The sequence below is a fragment of the Schistocerca americana genome, chromosome 4 (genome assembly GCF_021461395.2).
Source record: "Schistocerca americana isolate TAMUIC-IGC-003095 chromosome 4, iqSchAmer2.1, whole genome shotgun sequence".
Lineage (NCBI taxonomy): Eukaryota > Metazoa > Arthropoda > Insecta > Orthoptera > Acrididae > Schistocerca > Schistocerca americana.
Genome location: NC_060122.1, coordinates 489075077 through 489091482, shown reverse-complemented (window position 1 = coordinate 489091482; position 16406 = coordinate 489075077). Strand labels below are relative to the sequence as shown.

General features: G+C 35.5%; 1 protein-coding gene across 1 annotated transcript in view; it reads right to left on the bottom strand.

The window, feature by feature from the left end:
* Nucleotides 1-3271: 3271 nt before the first annotated feature.
* LOC124612908 (cytochrome P450 4C1-like) overlaps nucleotides 3272-16406 on the bottom strand; it is a 109243-nt gene continuing 96108 nt past the window's right edge. Inside the window, exons 9-13 of the mRNA XM_047141394.1 lie at nucleotides 8456-8565; nucleotides 5504-5572; nucleotides 5229-5397; nucleotides 4055-4234; nucleotides 3272-3682 (exon numbers count right to left, since the gene is read on the bottom strand). Coding sequence (XP_046997350.1) covers nucleotides 3525-3682; nucleotides 4055-4234; nucleotides 5229-5397; nucleotides 5504-5572; nucleotides 8456-8565 — 686 coding nt within the window. The 3' untranslated portion in view covers nucleotides 3272-3524. The remainder of the gene's footprint in view (nucleotides 3683-4054; nucleotides 4235-5228; nucleotides 5398-5503; nucleotides 5573-8455; nucleotides 8566-16406) is intronic.

Genomic DNA, 16406 nt, shown 5'->3' with positions numbered 1-16406 from the left:
TCATCATACAGCATAATACAGTATAATATAATAAAAATATATAATACAAAAATGTTTAGATATATGGAAATAATGAGATTAATTTTTCAGCATTCATACAAGCACAATAAGCTGGGCTATGCCTGTAAATGGGTTCGTATTAGTTCTGCATGGATGAAATAGTTTTTCTCTTGTTGTAGATTTATGCTTACAATTAATAATACCATGTCCAATCACCTTATCCACCTGCGAAATCTTGACCATGTCCATGATATGGGAATCGGATCTTCATGATAACTCCGAAGTACAAAGGTGGGCTTCTTCAGTTCTTCTATATTTCAGTAATTCTTGCAATAATAACACAATTTTTCACTAACAAAATATGAATATATTATTTGTTCTACACACATTATTTGTTCTACACTAAGTTTACCACACTGTGCTACATATTGCTCCTCTAGACTCAGTGAAACTTGCCATGAGGGTCGCGAGCACACCTTTACTTGTGCACGTTTTAAGAAGCTTCTGCGCATTTGCAACTGGCGGGATGTAATTCCCTTACGGGCAAGGTACAGACAGATTTGATAAACAATGTGCACCATTCACAGCATGCTAGCCCTTACCACTCAACTACAAGTTAACATCAGTGCCACCAGGTGGTAACACACTGCAGCAAATTATTATCTACGTTCACTTAGCATAAATCATGCTAGGCGGCAGCGTGCTCAACAGATAAGTGAATCCACTCACTGTATAGTAAAATTGGACCAGACATCAGTATATGTTATAGTTATATTGATGGAAAAGCCTATTTTGTGGGACTCTGAATGAGATATAGTCCATTAAGTTCAGGATTTTATCACAGAGTAATCCATTTGAAGCACTGAGAACCATAAAGCATAATATCGTTGATTGTGAGACTGTAGCATTTATTCAGGCATCTGACATTTGTTGATCATATGGTGGGTCTGGTTTATCTGTACTGTTAATTTTTAAAAAGTTTGTTACTTTTGAGGAAAAATTATTAATTGATTAATTATTCAGTACAGTATATTATATTACTGATGTTATAAGGAAAATTGTAAACTAGTTTTTGTGTTTTGATGAGTCTCCTGTACATTACGTCAATGGCTTGAAATTATATGTTACGGGACAAAAAACTTCTATTCTGTAGGCTCATATTGTACATATATATCTGAACATTCACGAAAGTTGTCTCGCTGGTTTCTCTCATACTCTCTTAAATACTGGGGTCAAAGAAGCTGTGCTTTTGGCCCTTATGACTCTCAGCACCTCATTTGTATTCTAGTCAAGTGACCTTGTTGGTATATAGTACTACTTGAATTTAATCATTTCCACAAATGGCAGTTTGTGTTTGGAGTTGGCGGTCTGCTGTGCAGGAAGCTGCTTTCCTGAGGACAGGCAACATGGACTTTGTTGAATCTGTATTAAGCACTAACAGAAAAGAAAATTACCAGCAAAAGTTAACCACACCAGATGCGTCATCTGAGGAAGTGATGAAATCAAATAAGCATGACTTTAAGTGAAAGTTTAACAATAGTGTAAGTTGTTGTGTGCCTGGAATGTAAGAATACATGATTTTCAACACAGAAGTTAATTTGTTAACTAATACATGCATTAGGACTCTTGTACATTTGATCAAAAAAAGGCTCAAAAACTCCAACTTACACAAAAATGCGAAACTGGGAGTAATGAAAGCTTAAACATTATTTCATTCTTGCCATAAACTGTACTTAATTATGTACAAAATAACAAAATTCCACATAAAAATTTCTTCCTTTTTTTCAGACAGGTTATGCATGTTATTATTATTATTATTATTATTATTATTATTGACAATGGCTGAAGTTTTATAAATATGTTGATAAGCATAACTGTTATACAGCAGATGCTATTAATTTCGAGCTGTCATAGTTATCTGAATTTGTAAATTTGTGAACACCCAGAATGTATAGCTATGAGCCAGTTATTTGTAACACACCATTCTACCTTAGCAGAAAACATGATAACCGAAGAAATCCAGAAAAATCTCAGTCTTCCTTTTCTTAATCAACCTCAGCTAGAAAGTAATCATCTTGTTCTGTCATCAACGTCTACCACTGTACCTCTGAATCTACATCAGAGGACCGCCCTGTGCTTGTTCACGATCAAAGCCAGGTTTACAGACTTGTAAATAAATACTGACTATCATAGCTACAACACTAGCAACTTAAAGGTCATCCATGTATGTTGATTAAATAAAATCTGCACTCAAAAGCATGTGAACCACATCAGAATAGTACTTGACAATGGACTGCCAGCTTATGGAGAGGGTTTGGGTAAGGCACAATTAAAACACATTTCTACTTCACAGTTTTTCAAACCTTAACTTTGCTCAGTATATTTACAACCAGATTGTAGGTATACAGGTACACTGTTACTACTTTGTGTTTTCACATATGGATGTTTAAGCTGTTAGTTTTTGTGTGTGTGTGTGTGTGTGTGTGTGTGTGTGTGTGTGTGTGTGTGTGTGTGTGTGTGTGTGTGTTTTATACAGATAACATGAAATTAGCTTTGAAAGCTCTCATTCAACTGATTCTTGAGCTCTATCATGGGCTTGTTTAGTAAACATGAGAGCATCATGGGGTTGCTCATCTAACCCAAACTCCAGAAGCAGGCATTGCAAGAGGTTTACTGTTAAAATTCCAAGAGCATTCATTCCAAGTAGAGGCAGGCAGTGCATTGCTGGCTGCCACGTACACTTTTTGAAATGACCTTAACAAGAAAATTGGAGAAATTTGGGCTCATTCAGAAACATTTGTCCTATGTACCGTCTGCAGATGAAACAAGGAAAAGGGGAAATGATGGTGGTACCAAAAGTATCCTCAGCCACACACTGTAAGGTGTCATGTAGTAAAGTTACAACATAGATATTAGCAATTCTGTCAGGTAAATTAGTATAATACCATAATACATTGTCAACTTTGTGCAAAAAATTTGTCACTGTGCCTTGTAGGAAAAAGGAGAGAAGAAGGAAAAGTGAATCCAGTGTCTCACTGATGATGAGGTCATAGGCAGAGCACAAGCTCAGACTGGGGAAGGATGAGGCAATCAGTTGTATACTTTTCAAAAGAACCATCCTGGAAGTTGTCTTAATTGTTTTAGGGAAACCACAGAAAACTGTCATGTAAGAGAGACGGGCTCTCTCCCTTGCAATTGCAGAATGTCTGTTGCTGCAAGAAATATTATTTTGTTTATGCAGGGACTACGAACATAGAGAAGCACTGCAACATTCTGTTTCTGAGGCTTTTATTAAAAGAAAGCAGTAATAAATTACCTGTTGATAGGTAATATCCATATAAGAACATTACATAGGTATAAAACATGTAAAAATCATGTTCCAGATTCCTCCTATAGGAAATTCCTTTGCATTTAGCTATAAAATGAAGCTTAATAGATATTCAAATGTTGATTGATGAGTGTTCATTTTTAAACATGCTTGTTACAATAGATTTCTCAAGAATGCATCAAAGTTTTCACATTCATCATCTTGATTTCATCTTGACAAGAACTCCATTTTCTGGCCGCAGAATCAATTCTCCAATTAGTGTCATCTTTTCTCTATCTTCTACTGATTCTATTTTAAATTTTCTTATTATGTTGGACAAAACAACTTTTTCTTCTAGCAGTGCAAATTTCTGACCTGTGCAGCAAAATATAAGTTACTTGTAAATAAAATTCAATGTACAAAGTGTTAATGCATTTTTTGTATTAAAACCATAGTTATTCACAAATACAACTTATTGAAAAATTTAGAAGAAGAGTTACTTCTCATATATTAATTAAGGTTCAATAAAGTAATACTATAGAAATATTTGAAGAAATGTTATAAGACAGTATCATTGTCTGAAAAAGAATATCTTATAATTTCTTGATGTATCAAACAATGGAAAATCCAGGATCGAATGTAACAATACTATGAATAGGCCCTGTGGCACAACAGATGCAGCATCAGAAATATTTGTGCATACTTATAAGTTAATACCTTCCTTGTCTTCTATAAACAAGTTCTTACCTATGCAATTTCTTGGTCCACCACTAAATGGTACATATGCAAATGGATGCCTTCCTTGTATTCGCTCTGGCAAGAAATTATCTGGGTCAAAGTGCTCAGGATTAGGCCACTGTTCTGGGTCACGATGAGTATGGTATATGTGAATGTTTACAAGGGTGTCTGGTGGGATTGTATAGCCATCTGCAAGAAATATTACAACAAATTACTTTTCATTTCAGAAAGAACTTTCATATAGTCAGACAGATGACATTTAACTACAATAAATTTTAATGCAAACAGCAGTCTGCAGAACCATCATATATACTTATGTTCCCTGTTATTCTCACTCGCTGAAGAATCAATAAGAACAAAGCTAAATCAGAATCAACGTATCAAGACTACATAAAAATTGCAGCATAAGATATAAATTCAATTATGTACAGACAGTTAAAGAATCAACTTACCACTCAGAAATGTTACAGCACACTCAAGGATAGGTATATTGTACTAAGGCAAACAAACCTCATTCTTTTGGAACTCTGGATAGAAGGATGGAAACATGAAAAAAGTGAGAGAGAAGTAGTTCAAAACAGGAAGAATACCAGAAGTTGAGATAGAGTGCATACTGATTATTTTATACTTTTTAGTCAATTTTAAAAATGCAGTACATTAAAAAGTTTTTTATTTAAATAATTATTTTCTGGTTTTTAATTTAGTGCTTCTGAAATATGTTATATGGACACTGTAATTGATTGTAAATAAAAAATTAAATAAACTGGCATTATATTGAAGCATGCAAGCTCTAACATTAATTGAAACTGATGCCAATCTGCCTTGGCATATTTAACAGAAATGCTAATAAGGGATAGAAAATACTCAGCTTTGCAGGGAGAGACAGAATATAATGCATCAGAGACCACAGGCCAGTTTGGCAAGTAACCAATCCGGCAGGCAGGGAAAGTGAGGTGCCTCATGCTGGCTGGGCTGTCATGGTAGGTTGTACTGACCTATACAGACTTGCCTGGCTGGCTCAAGTGCCAGGCAGGCCAAGTAACACACAGGCTGGCAAACTGGAACCAGCACTGTGGGTGATGTTACACTGGGCAACAGCCTCAAAGTTTTGGGAACATATGAAAAATACTCCTTTCTTAAGTTGCAGTTTACTCAGAAGGAAAAAAAACTGATAGTGACATACCTATTTTTGTTTCCTTACGGAGTATACGTCCAATAAATGGTACACTGGGATAAAGCCTTAAACCTTCTTTGATGACACGTTCTAAATACTTCATAGCTTGAATATCCTGCATAGTTGTAGGTCTATCAGAACCCTGGAATATGTCAAACAGTTCTTCTGCTACCTTTTCCTGTGGAAATCAGGAGGATGTTAGTCAACAACAAACAGTCTTAGGCAACAGAAAATAAACACAACTGTCACTGTAGACTCATCTGTTACAATTGCTCCAAACTGACCTGTACATCCTGATGAAGTCCCAGAAGATACAGGATCCATGACATGCTAGCTGCTGTGGTGTCATGACCCTAGTAAATGAATTTTTATCACATTACATGTACATAAATGACAATAGAGATTTTTAAATTCTGAAAAATCTAACAATGAGATAGTCTACTTCATTTTATTGTTAAAATATATTACTAACTGAGGCATATGAGACTTTGTGGTTGCTGTTGGCTCCATATTAACACTTCACTGTTGTAAATTTGATACATCTTCATCGCCAAACTTTGTTTAAAAGCACAATGATGCAAATGTAGTTTTGGCTATGAGGTATAAAATAATCTAAGGAATATATACAGCAGGGAAAATGGACAACATAGCACCCCCCACCCCTGTCACACACACACACACACACACACACACACACACACACACACACACACACGAAGAAAGTCTACATTGCAGCCATTGTGGTAAATAGCAATATTGGGGAATCATTCATCACAATGGATCCAAGTGTCATATAGCCATGCTTTTGTGGAGTTAATTTATAGTAAATTTAAAAAATTTCTCATCTGTTGCCAAGCGTGCCATAACATGACTTGATCTTGACACTACTTTTAATAAGCACAAATTGTGCTCCAGATAAAATGTTGCCTAGAGGACTCATCTGCACAATCCTTACTCACTTCAGGGCTGATATTCTTAGTGTCATATTGAAATTACAATGAATTAGGAACAATGCCATACTGAGGGCACATGAGAGTATATCTCTAACACATCAAAAGTACAACATAGGGAGCAGTTGAACCCTCTTGAAAACATAACTGCTATCAAGGAAATGTCCTATTCCTGTATTTGTTCTGCAATCCACTGAATGTTACATGACAGGGGTATCATGCAGTCTTCCTTGAATAGTGGTTCTCTAAATTTACTCATCATCCAAGAAAGTATTGGCTAGTGTAATAGTCTAGAAACTGTATCTCATTTTCCTTACAGATATCATCTACATTCTCAGAACTTTTGTACAAATCTAAGTATGCCATTCACATTTCCTAATGCAATACACATTTTACATGTTCACCCCATTTTACATCTCTTCTTAGTATTACCTCTAAATATTTAAACAATGTGATGAATATCAAAAGTCCAACACTAATCTCATACTCAGACACTGTTGGGGTCTTTCTCTTTGTTATGGACATTGTCTTGCATTTATCCACTTATAAAGATAGTTGCCATTCATTACATGAAGCAAGAGATTTTTTCAATTCCTTCTGGATTCCCACCTGCTCTGACTATATAGTTGTTGAGAATAATTTTTATTTATTCTACTATTGGCCAATTTCAGCTGCAGAATCATTTTCAAATGCACTGGAGTGTACAGTAACACAAATATTGGCCAATTTCAGGCATAGATCCATTTTCAAGTGGGTTTGAAATGTTCCTACAAAATTTACAAATTATTATTAACTTACGTCATTAATCTGATTGTGCTGCTGACCATATTTGATAAATTGTTTATAGAGCTTGAGAACATTAGTGTTGTCATTGTTCCTCTTTGGCACAACCCAGTATTACTTTTGTTTCTCTTGAATATTTGATGCTCAGTATATAATACTCAGTTCTGTAAGCAAAAGTTCATTGAGGCCGTCACATAATATCTACTGAGATACTCTGTATGATTGTATCTTTGTTATTAGTCAAAATGTGGTACACTGTGAAACACCTTTCCGAAATCGAGGAAGACAGAATCTGCCAGTCCAGTTACATTTACTGTTTTCAAGATACTTTGAATGTATAAAACAAGCTGGGTTTCACAGTGGTGGTTTTCCCTGAGTCTGTGCCGATTCTTTGAGAATACATTTTCCTGCAGCAATATTACTTTATAATTCCGTGCATCTGTTCTTTTATGGTTTTTGTATACAGGAGTGACCTGCACTCTTTTCCAGTCACTAGACAAGTGACGCTGGAAACTGTTGATGGCAACATATTTTTATCAACTGGTATGCAAATATTCAAGCACTCAGATACTGTTACTGATTTAGTATATAGTATTATATAATTGTCTATCAGAAAAAAACTGCACAGATTTTCAGTCAGATACTGATAAGATTTCAAAATAGTGCAAAGATTAGCAACTTGCTTTAAATGTCCAGAAGTATAAAGTTCTATACTTCACAAAACAAAAAAGTGTAGTATCCTATGATTACAATATCAGTGAGTCACAACTGGAATCAGTCAACTCATACAAATATCTGGGTGTGACAATTTGCAGGGATATGACATGAAACAACCACATAGGCTCAATCACAGGTAAAACAGATGGTAGACATCTGTTTATTGGTAGAATACTAGGAAAATGCAATGAATCCACAAAGCAGATAGCTCACAAAACACTTGTCTAACCCATCCTAGAATGTAGTTCAGGAGTGTGAGGTATGTACCAAATAGGGCTAACAGAGGACAGAAGGAAAACACAGAGAAGGGCAACATAAATATTCGTTCACATGTTTGACGTATGAGAGAATGTCACGGAGATGCTGAAAAACTTGAACTGGCAGGTGCAAAATATCCTGTGAAAGCCCACTTACAAAGTCTCAAGAACCAACATTAAGTGAGAAATCTTGGAATTTACTATAGCCCCCATACAGACTGTGAAGACAAGAGAACTCTATTACACCCCGCACAGAACCATTTAAGCCATCATTATTACTCTGCTCCACATGCAGATGGATTGGAAGAAGCTTTAATAAGTGGTACAAAGGAAAGTACCCTCTGTCATGCACTTCATCCTGTACATTATAGATGTATTTTTTTTTTTTTTTTAAGTCTCCCCTGACTTTTCTCCAAGAGCTTGAAGAAGTTAAACCCTTTTGTGTGCGTGTTCCTCTGACAGCACTTGGTGAGTAGATTTTTTAGTTATCCATTTACATTACATATACATGTCCTGCCAGAATTGTTACCTCAAACATGAAAGTATCCACTTCCTCTCTTATTTCCAGGTCTGTCAGATTTTTCCCACCATCAGAAGCTTCCAGCAACAAATCCAAGAAAGCTACTCGTTTCTTCTTTCCTATCAAAGACAACATTTATCAGCAAGTTCAAAACAAAAGAGAAAGAAATTTATTATAAAGTAACTGCTATGACAAAGGTTTATCAGATACACTTTTAAAACGTAAAGTAAGGCTGTTCTGGTTGTATCACATGCAGTTGGCAATAAAAACACGGTTGTAAAAATTATGAGTTTAAATATCAGTTGTGGATTTCCACAAGTTAATTTGTTAATTAGCAACAAGGGTCATTTACATGAAGACAGAAACTATCTGCATCGTGATAGTGGAGCAGGATATTCAACCTAATGGATGGATCTAGTGTAACATATGACTTTCGCTAAGGTAGACAGCAACTAAAATGGAAATGTTATATGTTGTACATGTGTTAATTTCTAGCAGTTCAAAGCATCACTGTTCATAATCAAAAGTGCCTTTTTAAGCCAACACATATTTCCAAATTTCAGACCTTCTTCATCATAGGAGACAAGAGAATAACACTCTGCCATCTTTTAGAAATTTTATTCTGTTGGAGGCCAATCATACTAATTATAAAACTGTCATGTCTGTCTATTTGGACATGTTAATTTCCAGAGTAACAGAATTAAGCACTGCAATCATATCTTTATGAATACAAACTAACACTGAATTTACTTTGCATTGTGTATTAAAAACTTAATGTCATTGTTTTGCTTCTTTCAATAGGTTTTGAAAAAACCTATCTAGTAAGTCTGCTGTGTGTTTTGGTTGCCACACACTGCATACTGCAGGTTTGAAACTTAATGTCAGTTTGTGTGTGTGTGTGTGTGTGTGTGTGTGTGTGTGTAAGTGGCCTTCTCCTGTATTAGTGAAGCAAGCAATCTCTTTGTTCATATCTCCAATCATACTACTTCAAATGTTGTACACAAAGAGGATTTATTAACCAATAATAAATCTCACACATACAGAATCTTGGGTACAGCTGTAAATAAATCTCTGGGCAGTGTTGGATTTCTCAGCTAGTTATGGAATAAAAACCAAAATATGTGCTTCAAGTTTAAAGATAATTCCTATTGAAATGGATTTGCAAATAATAATGTTGCTCTATAATGCTGTGCATCTGTTCTTTCCACAGTTCTGAGTACAGGAAATGTTGGAAATGATTGATGTCAATGTATTTGTTATCAACTGAAACACAAATATGGAACAGCACGTCACTCAATGGCCTATGGTGACATGTGACCCTAGCCTACCTCAGTATTACCACTGTGGAAAGGGAACCTACATTTTAACATGGACTCAAAACCACATGTCATTCCAGCCAAATCTTCACATCACTGAGAGGAGAAGGCCAGGTTAAAGGCAGACTGAAATATTCGGTGAACCAAACAGAATTTGGTCCTGTGACTTTTCAGTTTCCACACATGCCCTAGACCACCAAACTCAACAGTTTGTAAGTAGCAGCTGTTAATGATCATCAAACTTTAAAATTAAATTAAGTTAACTAGGACTGTTCACTACCACTGAGTACATTTTAATAATTTAATTAAGAATGATGAAAGAAAATTTCAGAAAATGTATTCACCTAGTACACCTAGTACAATTTTGTGCGGCGTGCCTATGCAGTGATATGCCGCTAATGAGGAGTGCAGCACCAAAATAGGTTTCTTCTCTCCCAGATTATAAAACACTTCATCTTTGAATTCTAAATAAGTTGTTGATCATATTGACACAAAAGTATTTCTGGTTTTGTGCTAAGTTCTTACTTAATGCTCTGATTCCAAGAATGTAGAAGGCTCATAAACTATTAACAGCTCTATTTTGTTTCTCTTTTAATCTCATGCAGTGTATTGATGGGTGGTGCAATACTATCAATACACCTAATTAAGCCTACATACAGCACGATCACAGTGAGCAGTGCAGCATCTCCCGATGGCAAGTCACATGGACCCGTCAGCTAGCCAACTTTATTAAGTCAAGTGGCCCCAGGCCCAGTCTCACATTTATTTAATAGTTAATGTTTTCTCCTGCTCTGGAGTGTTGATGATGGCTCTGCACAATACAGGTTTTATCTGAATATTCTTTAGAATGACTGTGTTATTTGTTCATGACAACTGGGCCTGCTAAGGTTCTGAGTATAGTGACTTCCAGCTACCACTATTAAGTTCTTATTCTGTGGACTGTGATATCATTTTGGACAAGTGACTGGTTTCAGTCTTGTCCATGACTGATACCCTCCACCATAATTCAAACTGTCTTAATTCCAATTGTTTTCATTTGTAGTCCAGGGAAATTCACAGGGCCAGTAACTTTTATGAGCTATTTATCATTTAGTCTGTGTATCAGTGTATTCAATATTTTATTAATAAATTACTTTAGTGAATTAAATTGGAGACTACAAAAGTTTGATGTGTGACATTGGGTATGACTGCCAATCATCCACAAATATTATTGGTAACAGGACCATGTTTTATTCTTTTGTGAGTGTTTAAGGATCTTTATTACTTCTCACTTATATTACTGAGGAAAGATTTGAGTTCATACTACAATCAGTTTATCACAACATTAGCTGACAAAAATGAAAGAATGTCAGAGAGAATTGTTACACTTGCTGGAATAAACAAATTCTAAAAATAATATTAAAATATTAGCAGTGTGACAAATATACCAACTGGTCAAGAATCATCATTAACACAGACTGAAATTGTGAGCCAACTTGTGAAATTTCCAGATAATCAGATGAATAATTAATTAGTAGTTTATCAGATTTGCAAGAACTACCTTTTGACTTAGCTCACTCTAACAAACTGACAGTTGTTGCAAGAATCTGTAGTTATTTCGATATCATACTTTTTCACTTCAGTCCCATTTTACATTTCTATAAATCTTGTACATTTCTGTGCTTTAATGATACAGTGTGGCATGCAAATCACTTGTCTTACACATGCCCTGTAGATGTCGTTGTATACTAACACAAACTGTCATCTAATTTTCATTACTTGCTGTTTCCCTTGGAGCTGGCATGTCCACAGAGCTTATAGGTGAATTATACCTTCTGTCATTAATTAACCATATCTCTGTTCAGCTTCATAACTCCCATGAAACCTTTAAGAAGAAATATTGGGTTCCAACCTTTTGTGATTCAGAATTTACTTCAACATATTCTTTATGGTGAGCTTATGGTCCAATTTATAACCATGAAGTCTTTCATGACAGACTTGCTGTATTAAATGTTCTAGGTGAAACTGTGTTAATTCTACATGAAAATCTAAGCTTTCGATAATATCCATCATTGTCTTCATCAGGAAATGAACTGACTTGTGAGTGTAATAGGAGTAATAGAGTCACATGGATGTAACTGATGTAGTTGTACCATGGACATGTAATAAGGGGAGTTGTCATGCTGTCACAAACTTGAAGCCAATGTTAGCCATATTAGTTGCCCTGAATATTAGGTTCTGGTGGAAGTTTTTACTCAAACATGCCAGGTTACATAAGGTATGGGTATACTTATCATTCTGATTACAGTGTAAAGGAATCACACTTCATTTGTAAGTGGAATCATTCAAGCAATATTTTCCTTTATATACATCAATGTTGGCTACTCTATTTACTTTTACTGTAATAGTTTTATTTCTCTCGTGTGACTTTAGATTTCCTATCTGTCCAACTTAAAAAGCTTTTTGAGTGAATGCTGTGAGCTTAGAAACTGACCAAACACAGCAAAATATTGTCATAGTAATTTCAAGAATAGAACATGGACCGAACATCAGTTTCTTTAGTGCATATTAATGAAAATGGTGGATTACAAAAGCAGCCTTTTCATATCACATATGTCTCTTCTTAGTTATTTGAAACATATAACAAAAATAATGAGGTAAAATGGATTGTATTGCTGTATCAAACATGCATTTAAGACTAAAAAAAGTCTGAAAATGCCTTTCTGATGATGTGTTATCCATGAAAGGACTGTAACATTTTCTATTTAAAGTGACTGGTGCATGCACACATCAGAAATTAAGAACAAGTAGCAATCATAAACAATAGCCTAATAGCCTGCTAATGTTTTGGGCCATCTAACATGGCCATGCTGGCTTCAAAACAATGTACAGCTTAATTAAGTGTCATTTGCCCCTATCATACTTTCATGAGTTTTGTCCACTGGGACAAGGGAATACAGTGGTACCAACAATGATGATTCATCTGGGGCATCTTGTTTCCATTAGGATGTATAATACGGGATACACTCCTAAGCAGTTCATTAGTATCAAGTGCCCACACCCACACATTGCCAAGTTCTTAGTCTATATTTCCATTAGGGTGGCAAACACCAACCAAGAGTAAGTGAAAGTGAAGTACTAATTTATTAACAGAGAAGGAAATTGGTGGTTTACAGACAACAGAACTAAACTAAAGAAGTAAATTACTACAATATTAAATTTTTGATTTATTACCATAGTAAATTTATTTACTTCATACCTGGTGGAGAGCACCATGAAAGAATACATACTATGTCAGTAACTTGAGAAGGAAGAAGGCTAAAATTTACTCATAAGCAGTAGTAGGAGAAAAGTTAGAGAATAAGGTGTGTTGACAGGTTTCTGTGTGTTAAATACCAAATTCTATAAATTATCTGGACTACAAAGAATATATGGAAATGGAGGAAGAGATAGACACCCCAAGGATGAGGGTTTTAATTGAGAGAAGGGACCTACTTGTGAAGCATAGTGACAATGACTTCAAAGATTGGTTTGAGTTTCGTGAGAAATCTGTTGAGTCGCTGCTTGGTATACTGGGGTCATTACTGCACCATAATTCTGATAGGAACCATGGTTTGTCTCCTAGACTGCAACTTCTCTGTGGTCTGCGAATCTTTCACACTACTACTTATCAAATTGTAGCAGGGGCTCTCATTAACACCCATCGCACTGTTGCTGGAAGAGCTTGTAATAGTGTGGTAAATAGTTTAATTACCTTAAAGTCACTGTATGTGTCCTTGCCACAGAACCAAGAAACTATATCACAGAACAAAAGGGAATCTATTGAATTGGTGGATTTCCAAATGTCATAGGGGCCATAGATTGCATACATATATTCATACTTTTTCCTCCTGGTGCACAAGCAGAACTATATAGAAATCAAAAGAATTTTTTTCCTTCAATACACAAATTATCTGTGACGTCAATATGAAGATTTTGAACATGGTAAGCCACTGGTTGGTCTCCATGCATGATGCTTGTGTTTGGGACATCAGTAGAGTTGCTGTAGAATTTGAAAATGGACAATATAATGAGTTGCTTGTTAGAGAAACATCTTATGATTCCTGTGTTTCAGCCTCACATGGGAGCCAAAGGGCACTACAACAAATACCGTATTGCTACCAGACATGTAAAAGGGTATACATTCATCGTTTGGAAAAAACATTTCCACATTCTCACTAAAACAATACAACATAGACAACACAAGTGTGTAAATTTATTGTGAATGCTGCACAACTTTGGAATAGAAGTTAGAGATGTGTTTCATCCTGATGCTGTAGAGATGAATGACACTGATCAATGTGCTCAATACACATTTCAACCAGAAGCAGATGCTGCAGGCAGAAGGTCTATTATACTTGACGATCTTAATTAAAATTGTACCTAATTCGCTACTAAAATAACAAGTTCGTGTAAAGTCTTTTCCTTCTGAAATGAATAAATAAGGCTCTGGATCATCACTGCATCAGTGAAATATGCCCTATTTTATAGTTATGTTTCTCTATATCTTTTTTTTCCAGTTAGAGGATTAACATTTTAGTTTTGTTTCTTACTTCAGTTCACAGAGTTGTACAATAAAGATGTTTTGATTATTTCTACAGAAAACAAGATGTCTACTTTTATAAATTTGGTAATACAAGTAAATATTAGAATGTGGTGATTACAAAAATTAAATGTACTGATACTGAAATAATAAACATAAATATTATGTCATGTGAAAAACAGGAACATAGTAACCATTGGAAAAAATATCAAGCAAATAAAATGTATACTGAAGCACCAAAGAAACTGGTATAGGCACACTTATTCATATACAGAGATATGTAAACAGGCAGAATATATCGCTGCAGTCAGCAATGCCTGTACAAGAAAACAAGTGTCTGGCACAGTTATTAGACTGGTTACTGCTGCTACAATGGCAGGTTATCAAGGTTTAAGTGAGTTTGAACTTGATGTTATAGTTGGCACATGGGCAATGGCACACAGCATCTCCGAGGTAGCGATGAAGTTGGCATTTTCCCCTACGACCGTTTCACGAGTGTACCGCAAATATCAGGAATATGTTTCTTAATACTTAATTGTTCTTGCCCATCTCCATGTTGCTGTCAGCTCATACTCCAACCTGCAAGTTCTCCTTGAATTAACATGTGTCACCAATAGATTAAGCTAACATGATATTATTATCAGAAAGTGATGCAATAATACAAACAACTTTCTGAGGAGGGCAACCACAGCTTAGAGACATTAGCAATAACAATAACAACAATCAACACTCAACAGCTGTTTAAAAATTACAACAATTAAAAACTCAAGAATGATGAGATGTTTCCAAAAGCTGCAAAGTTGTATGAGGTGCTTTATTCACAACTACCAGTATCATGTCAGCATAGATGCATCTACAGGTTTATCTGTCAAAAATACAAATCACAGGGTGAAATTTTTGAAATGGCAGAAATATAGAACTGTAGTGTTGACATTCAACAAGAAACAATTACAAGTACTCGCAATGATTATATTTCCATAATGTGGGTGGAGTCCCAGCTTTCAGAAGTTATCCACGTTAAAAGTCAAACCACAATGGTGGGTTGTCATAACAAAATTGAGTACACCCGAAAGATGTTAGTAAAAATTTACAAAACACGGTTGCTGAATGAGCCAGGCCTAGAAAAGAGTGTGTGTGTATGGGGGGGGGGGGGGGGGCTAATAATGAATGGAACTGCTCTGAGCAGGGATAAACTGCCCAAAAATAACTGATGTCTAGGGAAAGTATACAAGAAATATTATCCCAAAAATAATAATCCAGCACGAAAACAAAATATTGCAAATGAAAGAAATCTGAAAAATAGCTTACTGGATAACACCACATAGGATTTATCATAAGATCCAGCAGACACCAGCTGCGTAAAACCAATGTAGTAAAAGTTAAAATCGCATGAATGTGTGTACTTCTGTCACACTGATAAGTGGCTGATGTGGTGTAAGGAGTCTGTGGAGACAAGCAATACACAAGAAAGTGGAAGGCCACATTGACTAAGAGGCAACCAAAGTAAACACATGAGCAGCTGGAAGAGGAAATCAGATGGAAGTGAAAAAGAAGGAAGATGGCACTATGGACTTACGCTGTTCATTGCATCCATGGACTACATACACCACATGTTCCATTCATTATTAGTTTTTCTCTCATTTTTTTCTAGGTCTGACTCATTCAGCAGGCATGCTTTGTACATTTTTACAAGCATCTTTTGGGTGTCATCAATTTTATTATGACAACCCACCATTGTGGTTTAACTTTTAACATGGAAATCCGGGACTCCATTACTGTCACCAACATTATGGACATATAACCATTTTGAGTACTTGTCATTGTGTCTTGTTAAATGTGAAAACTATGGTTCTGTATTCCTACCATTTCAAAAAATTTTCACAGTGATTTTTATTTTTGATAGATAAACCTGAAGATGTTCCTACACCGATGTGAAATCAGTAGCTGCGAATAAAGCACTTCATACAACTATGCAGCTTTTGAAAACACCTTATCCTTCTTTACTTTGATTGTTGTAATTTTTATGATAATTTGAGCATTGAGTGTTGTTATTATTATTCGTGGTGCAATGTTTGTGGCAATA